The 10,535-nt window shown below is 39.1% G+C and overlaps 1 protein-coding gene across 1 annotated transcript in view; it reads right to left on the bottom strand.

The window, feature by feature from the left end:
- DKK2 (dickkopf WNT signaling pathway inhibitor 2) overlaps window positions 1–8,510 on the bottom strand; it is a 118,862-nt gene extending 110,352 nt beyond the window's left edge. Inside the window, exon 1 of the mRNA XM_019521942.1 lies at window positions 7,493–8,510. Within this exon, the coding sequence (XP_019377487.1) occupies window positions 7,493–7,750 (258 nt within the window). The 5' untranslated portion in view covers window positions 7,751–8,510. The remainder of the gene's footprint in view (window positions 1–7,492) is intronic.
- Between the last annotated feature and the right edge of the window lie 2,025 nt (window positions 8,511–10,535).

Genomic DNA, 10,535 nt, shown 5'->3' on the forward strand with positions numbered 1-10,535 from the left:
AAGATCTACAAGGTCCCTTCCGACCCTACTTCTATGATTCTGTGATGATTCTATGATTCTATGACCCAATGAAAGAAGAATGTCTGAAACGACCTGCCCTTTTATTCATTCTAAGAGACCATTGACTATGGGAGACTTTCCCAATAGATATGTCACTGTCAGGGCTGTGATCCTCATAATATACAAAAATGGTTGTAGTTAAGAAGTAGCCATCAGGGATATATAGACTGGCTATTACAGTGCAAAGTAAATATTCCCTATCTGCAATTTAATTTAAAAAAAAACCCAGAACCTATTTTGAAAGCGTTAGAGTCACAATTCAGTAATGAAATGTGCTGGAGATCACTGGCTCATTCAATGCAAGCTGCCAAAGTACATGGGACTAAAGTTTAGATTTTCATTCACTAGACTGACTTGTATACTTTTAAAAACATGCAGAGCCTGATTCACACTTACATGATATGTAAAGAATGAGGCAAAGCTCCTAGAAATTGAGCAACACCTCATATCCTGAGCATATGTAGAACAGCCCACCTTCATTCATTGCTAAAAACTCCTAAACATTGTACCATTTGCACTGCATATGTGCAAAGTGCAGTTTTCAAAGATTCATAACTCTCTTATGAAAACTCTATCATATCAAAGCTATACTAGAAGCTATTCCCAAAGGACAGAAGCACTTGCTTAAGTGCTTTGTTCAGAACAGCTTCAAACAATGCTTTCTCCCTGTTTTGCATTGGCTTTCCTATCTTCTTTATTCAAAGAAAGCCCCCCAAAAGTTGTTAAATGTGCAAGCTCCCTGTTTACACTAGTGATTATAGAGGTGCTCATTTCATTATTAATGAAGTTCATTTCTGTATGTACCAAGACACTCATACGTCAGTGTGGGGTAAGCCACAAAAAAGGTGATCATGAGAACCATAACTGTGGTGGATAAAATTAAAACACTGTATTTGAAAACTGTTTTTATTTGTGCTTTTGCCATTTGGTTTAGTTGTATATGTGTAACAATGGCACCTATTTCTCCACAATGCAATATAAAGTCACATGCATGCATGTGTAGTGTTACATTTTGTAGCTAGTTCTAAAACTAAGAAATTTTCAGAAAAGTTGAAAAGACACGAAATTCAATTGTTTTCACATTTCATTGTAAAGAAACCTGCCTTGTTTTCATTAAATTTTCAATGAAACTTCGAATTAAAAAAAACACTTGAGACAAAAATGAGGCAAAATTTCACCCAGAGAAGGTGACTTTACTGAGGAAAATCATACCCATTTTTGATTAATGGTGGATCTGAAATCAAGATATGATTCTCCATCTTTTCACTGCAAAAATGAATGTCAAATTTTGCGGGCAGTAGACCACATGAAACACTGTTATGAAAAAAATCCTCCTAGGGACTTCCACACTGATAGAACTGCACTCAAAATAGTTCCTTCATTCTTTCAAATTTATATTGTTCTTAAAGATTCTTACATTAGACCTATGTACTTAATACTACTGTAATACTACTGAAATGCAGCCATTGATACAAAGTACCTATCAAGCATAACTGATCCTTCTAAAAATTGCATGCACATTCTATCTGTGAAGGTGGAGGGAAACGATTGATGGAGCCAAAGCCTACTTTTTCAAGTGTGTAAGATTTTGGCCCTGAAATTCTAATGTACATGAAGGCCGGTCAAGATGTCCACTCCTAAGGTTTTATCCAATGGAATATTTTTTTAATACCTGACATGGCAAAGCCCAGACCAAAAAGATAAATCAGGAATGGCCTTGACAGAACTCCTTTTGTGAAGCAGTAGATTAAGGCTGGACTATGTCTTAGGATATGTAGCCATAAAACAGTCAGTGTAAAAACCCAGGTTGCTTAATCAACAGAATATGATAGACTTGTAGCAAGCTTCCAAGAAATGCATATCCTCAGCCAAGTTTTATATAAAATTAAAAATGTGCATCTTGTACATATAAAAAATATCAGCGTAATCAGTCTCTGGTTGGGAAACAAGACTACCACTGTCAGGGGGAAAATGGCATCACACACTCTTCCAACTTCCCTGTCTGTGTTCTCCTTGATATTGTTAGATATTTAAGGCAGAGTCTATCTCTTCCTGTATATTGGTACAGCATGTAGTGCAATTGAGTCCCAGTTGTAACTGATGACCTTCTAAGTGCTTCTGTCACTTTAACTATAAATACAGCAATTGTAATAAACATGTTTTATGGGAGGTTTTCTCCAAACAAATTAAACAATAAAAACAAACTAAAGGAGACTCAAAGTGAAACACTGAAACTGGGTAATAAGTGGTGCTTATTTTTCTAATAGAGAAGGAAACCTTGCATGGCCACTTACCAAGACTGCTGCCACTAGTCAAGCCAGTGTCTGAGATTACAGACAGAAAAAGACAAGAGGAAACAATAAATTCCTTGGTGGCTGTTAAAGATGGTAGCAACTCTAGTTTCTTATATAAAATTATAATTCCTGGATGTAATTTTTGGGTACTATAGTTAAATTAGTCTTGATCTTGTGGTTAAATAATTGGTACTGTCTTGGTTGCTAGCTATTCAAGATAGTGTGGTTACATTTCTGGTGTCTGTGGTGCCTTTCATTGCTTTGTTTTCAGGATACTGTGGTCAATTACTGAATCTCATGCTGCTTTACTTGCCTGCTACTATGAAACCTCATTTTAGCATTTTCTAGCATATTTATCCTGAGGAGTATGTCCTGAGTAGTTTGTACAGAAAGCACTCATGTGGAAGTGGTGAGTATTAGAACTGTGACAAATATGGCCATTTTGATTTAGCCTAGGTAAAACTTACTCTCTTGTTTTGCTTTGAGCAGGCTCAAGGCTCCTGGCACCAATTTGATTTAGTGCTCAGAGTTAAAAATAAAAACAGGTAAATTAATCAAATAAACAAAATTCTTCTGGACCCATAAAGGCTTAAGTGGTTTTGACGAGTCTTGTTTTTCTACTTTCATTACTCCTCCTATCTTTTCACTCAACTCCCTCCTTCCAAACTTAGTATCTTCAAACTTAGTATCTTCTTTGCCTGAACAATTGCTCCTTTGCTCTCTTCCCTAGTCTTTTAACCCCATCTCAGTCTTTTGTCACTTTTTCACTGCTTAGAGCCCCCATCCATACCCTCACCAACAAGGATGTCCCACCCATGGCCCACTCATGGAAGGGGGAGATGGAGTTAGGAGCAGAGAAACAGCTAAGAGCTACTCAGCATCCATTCCAAGCGCCAGCAACAGTGGGAAAAGCGGCAGCTTGGAGAGGGACAGGATCATGTGGAAGGAAAGAAGAATCAAGAGACGGGCTCTGTAGCAGGGTTGGGGAAGGATGAGGGCCACTGAAACCTATGGATTAGTAAAGAGACATAAAATGTAGCTTGAGGTGGATCCAAGACAGCAAAGGATTTGAACCAGATAGAAGGACAAATATGTAATTAGTGTAGGTGGAAACTGGAGGGGAGGGAATGAAGAATCACTAGGACCCAGAAAGAAGCCCACACTTGGTAGTTTGGTGAAGCGGGAGAAGACAAGTTTATTGGTTTCAGCCACGAACAAGGGTAAGAGGACTTTTGCCCTTTAAAAGTGAACCTCCCAGATCACTGTGAGACAGCACGGGAAAGGTTGCTTTGCCAGCGTTACCTGATACACAGTTGAGAAAATTCAAATGCCAGTACTTCTAATTAGGCATACTTCACCTACCACTCAAATTAATGCATTGTAAGGTTATAAATTCACTATCATTTCTAAAGGATGCCAAAACTATTAGAATGTTACCTGTGCAACGAATTGACTCATCTGAAGCAGAATTGAAAAGGAAAGTGAGGGAAGTAGATGACATATCGGAGATCTCTTAAAAATGGAGCATTCTAACACTAAGCTCTTTGATCCTGATCCTGAACACTTTACATGTGCAGGAAGTTCAGTTGATTTCATTGACCCCCAAAGATCAGCAATAAATTTGAATCTGCTACCTTCCTTCATGCTGTAAGATTCTTTATATAATCAAGGAAAACAGAATCAGGTCCTTACTGACAAGCACATGACCACCCTATTGGCATATGTTTTTCTCTAGTGGGAATGCTGTGAACATTTTACACATATTTGAGATGGGAGTAAACAACAAATAATTTGTGTGGAGTTAACATGACAAATGACAGAGATGGAGGAAGAGCTTATTAGCGGCTCTGCGGTCTCTCGTCTCTACTGTTGCAAAGCAGTAAAAGTATGACTATTTTTAAAGTGAGTAAGGATAGAACAGAAATAATACTTATTATATAGGCATACTTTTTAAATGTATTCAAATTTTCTTTTATCCTGATTGTCCCTGTATAAAGCCAAATCCTTGCTCATATGAACATCCCCACTAATTTTGATCAGAGTTTTACCCGAAAAAAAGAGATGTACTGGATCATTCCTTTCTAAGCAGAAGCATTATGAAGCATTAACCACTGGTGAAAATGTATCAACATTCCAAAGAAACCATGGGCTATTACAGCCATTTCTTTAACTGATGAAAGGCTTTGGAGTCAACCCTGATGTTTCATTAAATAAATGCACATATAAAACACTCCAGGAGCATATTGATCTAATCAACAACCCTCCTCTCTCCCCCCATCTTATCCCTAATTATCGGATATTGTTCCCTGGATCAAATCACTAGTAGAGACTGGTGGAAACTCCTATGCTGGTGAAGACTGACAGAATTCTATGCAACTGGTATCTGCCAGTGTCCATCAGCAGAGAATTAACCTCACGCTCCATATCTGTCATAATACCAAAGGCAGAGCTTCATTAATTGTGCTTTGTATCTTATACCCTACTTCCATAGCAAAGCTATGTATATACAAGTTATGAAGTTTAATCATACTAAGAAAATAATAGATGCTGCAATTTTTATCTCAATATAAATCTCATTAAGGCAGAAAATGTTGGAGAGAAAAAAACTAGGGAGCTCTGCTCTTTTAAGAAACAACATGCTGTGTTTCTTATACACTGTCTTATAGTCTAAACAAATCAAGGAACAGTACTAATCTAATAAGGCTTGATTTAAATACAATTATTAAAATATCATGTCATAATTGGTTGTGATATACAAAACCATTGTTTGGAAATGTAGCACCTTACTAGTTCTGAAACTACAAATGCCAACAAAAATGAGCTACCATCGCAAGGTTCATTTTTTACTGCTTTAATTATCTGACTTCAGTTGGAAAGAAAGAAAGAATGTCTAAGAATTTTTTGTTGTAAATCTCAGATATTATCACAGCTATCCACTGCTACACCAAGTGGTGAAGCCACAAATGTGCAGGAAACCCCGCTGAGGGAAACTAAATGTATGCATTACCCCAGCACACAATCTGGTCCTTTATTCCTCACTTGGGCAGAAATGTTGTGGCTTCTCATGGGAGTTTTGCCTGAGTAGATTGGAGAAATGGGTACCACTGGGTTAAATTTTATTCAGCTTTCTCACACAAGTAGCCCCACTGAACTTACTGAGACTCCATACAGATGTGTGGATTTTGGCCAAGGTGATATGATTTCAGAACATGTTCTTTAAGAAAAAAGCCTGTAAACTAAGTAGCATTTTCTTTACTCTAATGGATATTATAAATGCATATCTGAGTAAGCATTGTAGTAGAAGTTTTCTAATTCATGCCAAAAATAAGAGAGATCCATTGTGAATGAATGCATAATTCAGATTAGCAAGTTATGGTCTAGTCTTGCTACTCCTACTCATGTGTGCAGTCCCATTGATTTCACTGGGACCAGTTGTTTTATAGTTGCCTTTATCACTATAAACATGGTTGATGAAGATGCACATGAGAGTTAGCCCAAAGGCAAGACTCCCTCTTTTTTACTCCCACTGTATAGTTTATTATTCCACAGAGTCACACTGAAAGTAATGGGACTGCTCAAAGAGTAGGATAGTATTCAGTGGGAGTGCAGGTGGCAGAATATTAATAGTGAAAAAAGGAAGGTACATCGTAAAGTGTATGATGGTCCTTTATTTTCACCATAGCAATTCTGTTTAGGAATTATTCTCATATTCTCTTATTTCCTGATAAATTCAAAGTAGATAAGAGTGAAATAATTTTAATAACTGCGACCTTCTCTATGGCATCAGTTACTAAACTTTTGCTTGGAGGTAAGAAAAGCCACCAAATTCTGCATGAAATATAAAGGCAAGGAGGGGATAAAGAAAGGAGCCACAAATAAACAAATGTAGCTAAAAAAACCAAGCACACTGATCATTTTGTATACACTCAACAAATAGCAACACCTAATTATTTGAAAGACAATCTGAAATAATGAATTCAACTAATTGCTTGCATTTGTGCCTTCACTCTTGCTTTCAAGGGAAACATGTAAAGGACAGAGACATTTCAGGCATTCAGCCTTTTCAGTGCTGAATGTTGCTCCCTTGCCACAGCTCTGTCTATTCATTATGAAAAGCAGCTGTATTTGGAATTGCTAATAGTGTCTCACAGCATGAACATCAATATATTCCATAGCAAAGTAAGGCATACTCTAGCTCTTCCACTTTTACCATCACTCTGCTGTACAGCATTTGTACCTCTTGAGATCTGAAGGGGCTGAAAGAGGGCTGATAACTTACACTATCACCTTATAGTTTATCACACAGGAGAAATGAAAACAGATCTGGTTTTGTTGGACTTCTGAGTATCCAAGCAGAGGGGAGGAGAGAGAAAGATGAATTTACAACCAAATCAGGCTTCCATATTTCCGTAACCCTTTTCCCCTTTGTATTCAAATTCCAGTCCCCAGCAGTTTCTAAGGATGTTTTTCTCTTCCCCAGTCCCCAACCTGAATATAACCAGAGAAAAGTACCATTCTGGACTGCCCCAGACTACAGTGTGGGAACTGTCTTTTGGATGCCAGATAATTATGCCTAAGCATTTTACTAAAGTATTGGTGTATAGCAAACCTTCTAATCCTTGTTCTTACACTTTCACCCAAGATTATTTCAGCTGTGTTTTTATGAGGGATTTTTCTTCATTGTCATATTAACAAAAATATTTCCACTTCGTGTCTGATTTGCATCGTCTAATCCAACACACTTTACTCACTGTGCCAAACAAAGAGCCAGCAACATAATCCTTTATGGCTTATTATTATTTGTTGCTTTATTTCTAACAGTCTTTCTGATAGGTTCCAGCAAAGAAATGCTCAAAATAATAATGACCAACAATTACTGCATTCCTTAGTCAATTTTGGATACCTTTAAGAGAAACAAAAGGTTCAAACTTGATTTCTTTACCTATTCCTTTGGAAATAACATGCAGTCTCAGAGAACTTCCAATGAAGTGAATTAATTTCATTTTGAAAGAAAAACTCTATAAAGAAGAGAGTTCAGAAGTCTCACTTTTTTTATACAGTAAAGATGAACATTAGACCAAAGGGAAGCAGATGTGATAGACAGACAGACAGATATATGTATGTGAATTGCGTCCTACCTCTCCTTGCCGGTGATAGCGCTTTGGAGGTTTTCCCATCTGCTCTAGGATTTTGCCTTTCTTACTGCTACCAAGTGTCAGTCCCCGGTGGATGCCTGCAGATCTGTTGGTTGCCTGTGTTGGAGCCTCCCCCATCAGGGTGGATTTGATGGAGTTCACCTTAGAGCTGGAGCTGTCTAGCTGGGAGCTCTCCACCATCAGGACCGCGGCTAGTAAGAGGAGACAGCAGGAGCACTTATTCCACATCAGCACGATCATCTCCCCCCACCCCAAAAAGGGATTTTTTAAAATAAAAAAAAAATCAAACAAAATAAAGCAACAAGAGATAAAAAAGGGGGAAAAAATGTTTATCCTACAGTTGTTAACAAAACAATTGAATAGATTTCAATGCCGCACGCTCAAGAAACTGCTGTGGTGGGAGAGACCAGGAAAAACGAATCCCCTGAAAAAATGGTATAAAGTTTCTAGGCAACAAGCAACTATCAGATCATGTGAAGTGATGGCTTTTTCCTTCAGATTCTTGAGAAGTGCAGGAAATTCTTTAGTGACTGGGAGCAATAAACTATGAGGCAACTGCACCCAGGGAAGCTTCCCACTAGTGGAATCACCCAGCAGGTTTGCTTAAGCTTCAGAGGAAGAGTCAGTTACTTATTTCCCTCCGCTCCTCTCTTGCTACACAAGTCAGCAGGGAGAAAACTCAAACCAGATCCAATCCAGGCAGCACCGACAAGGGCTGGGCTTAGTTGTGTTTCTCTCTCTCTCTCTCTACTTTTTATTCCCCTCCTTCTTTTTTCTTTCTTAAGCCTCAGCCTCTGTAGCCAGTGTTTGTGAGAGAACACGTTCGCCTTCTCCTCCTCCAAACTAGTTGGTGCTGGGGTGAGGGGCTCCAGGCGTTCGGCTCTATATCTGGAGTCAGGATCACACAGGCAGGAACAGACAGACAGACAGCTAGGCAAACTCGCAGTGTTCTTTAGCACAGATCTGCACACCCCCTCGCACACACATACACACACTGCTCTCTGACAGTCTCTTGCCTGCTCTGGTCTCTCTCTGCCCCCTTTACTTTTTATAGCTTTCCACAATGGATTTCTCTTTCCTCCGCCCCCAATTCAGAGGAGTGACAAAGAGTGAAACTGACTCTCTTCTCCCCCACCCCCTCTACCCTACACCCACCTCTCCAATTGCGGCTCTTTCTTCCCTCTTAGGCTAGGAGACAGGAGATGGAGCCCCTGTGTTTTGTAGCATAGGAGGCTGTGTTTTTTGTGTCTGTTCAAGCTCCCGGGAGCAATCAGAACACCTCTTAGGCATAGAAACATCCTTAGGTTTGAAAGAGTCAGCATACTTTAGGCATACACCCCTACTCATTAGGGTATTATCTGGGCTGTGCCTAAAAACTGGGTCTTGAGAGAAAGGTACAAATCCTGCTTGATCCTGCCAGTCTTTGTACACAAGCCTCCCTTCCCCACAAATCCTGCTACCTAAAATAGGAAATGGCCAGCCCCTACTAGTGCACCAAAAATTCCTAAATATGCAATGCCTTGGCAAGGCGGATCTGCAAAAATATAAATCTGGGACACAAAACCTCCCGTGTCCTGCCAATTTTTGTGCTCAAGCATCTTAACTCCTCTGTCTAAATAAACAACATACCCCATCGGTAACAGTGTGCCAAAAAGTATAGCAACCTCTGTGCCACAATGCCACACAGAGCTGGATACAAGAACATGGATCGTGGTTACTTTTTGCACCCAGCTCCCTAAATTTCACAGCATAGAGTACATCCATCTGTTACAAGTATGACAAAGGATTGCAGAACATGGCATGGCTCAGGACCACAGCAGCACAAACAACTAGATCTATGCAATAGGCAGTAAAATACAGGGGGGACAAAATTAGTTAGTTAAACACAGCTGTTACCTTTTTCCTTTTTTCTGAAAAAGATTCACTAAGATTCACCTTAAAATCAGAGTCATGGAGCATACTGTCACGTCTATCATGCACTAGGGCATGCTTGTGGAACAATGGACTACTTACTCTCTCCCTTGTCTCTCCTAGATGAGTGTGTAGGGGAAGGGAGGGGAAGAAAGACTGCTGCAGTTGTGGTGGGGGGCAGCATTTCTTGAAAGTTCCTATACAGTAAAAGCAATAAAACTTTCTGAGAGTTGAGATGTTCAGTAAATGAATTTTCATGGGGTTCTTTTCCCTCCACGGGGCTGCTCATCTGCACTAGAATTGATACTTTTCACTTTACTCTCTTTACCTGGAGAGACTCAAGAGGAGGGAATTAATGAAACTTCATTTCCCTTCTCACTGTTAAATTAGCAGTTGTATGAGAGGAAGTTGCTAAGGCAAGGAAGGGGAAAGGGAAGGGGGGAGCCCCCTGAGCCAGCATCATTTCTTTTTGCACTTCCTTGAGCTTTCTTGCCTGGTTGCAGAACAGGAGCTAGGTCTTTTTTAAGGAGATAAGGAGCTATCTCCAGGAGTCACTTTACCTAAAACAATGTCATTTAAAAAGATTGGGATGGGGGCAATCTTGCTGCCAGCATGGCTCAATTTACGATTTACAGAAGGAGCTTCTCATTATAGAGAAATAAAGCTACAAAAACCTCAGGTCTTGGATGCTGTTTTGTGTAAATCTCTTTATTTTCCCTATATCCAAAGAGTTTATTGGCTCTAATACTCATTTTTAATATGAATAGATTTGAAATTGTTTTCATTTCTTGGAAACAACTGAGCAGAATAACTATAAAAACTGGACTCTACATTTTTGGGGTCCTTAAATAAATAGTTTTCCTTCTCCAAGCCTTTGAGTAGGGGGGAATCACAGGGAAATGAAACTTTATTGACAATCTGAATCAGTTTTCCTTGGTAATAGTATTTGCCATTTAGCCCCCTTATACAGCCTTGGTTAGGAAAATGAAAAGTGATTATTGCACTTACATCTGCTTATAATTTTAGGAAGTATTTATATAGGAAAGTTCTTAGCTGTCAAGAAGGGAAGTGCTTTGTGATTTTTATTAAGACAGGATCAGATCAATCTTTGTTT

The sequence above is a fragment of the Gavialis gangeticus genome, unplaced genomic scaffold (assembly GCF_001723915.1).
Source record: "Gavialis gangeticus isolate Ggan-Ray unplaced genomic scaffold, GavGan_comp1, whole genome shotgun sequence".
Taxonomy (NCBI): Eukaryota; Metazoa; Chordata; order Crocodylia; family Gavialidae; genus Gavialis; species Gavialis gangeticus.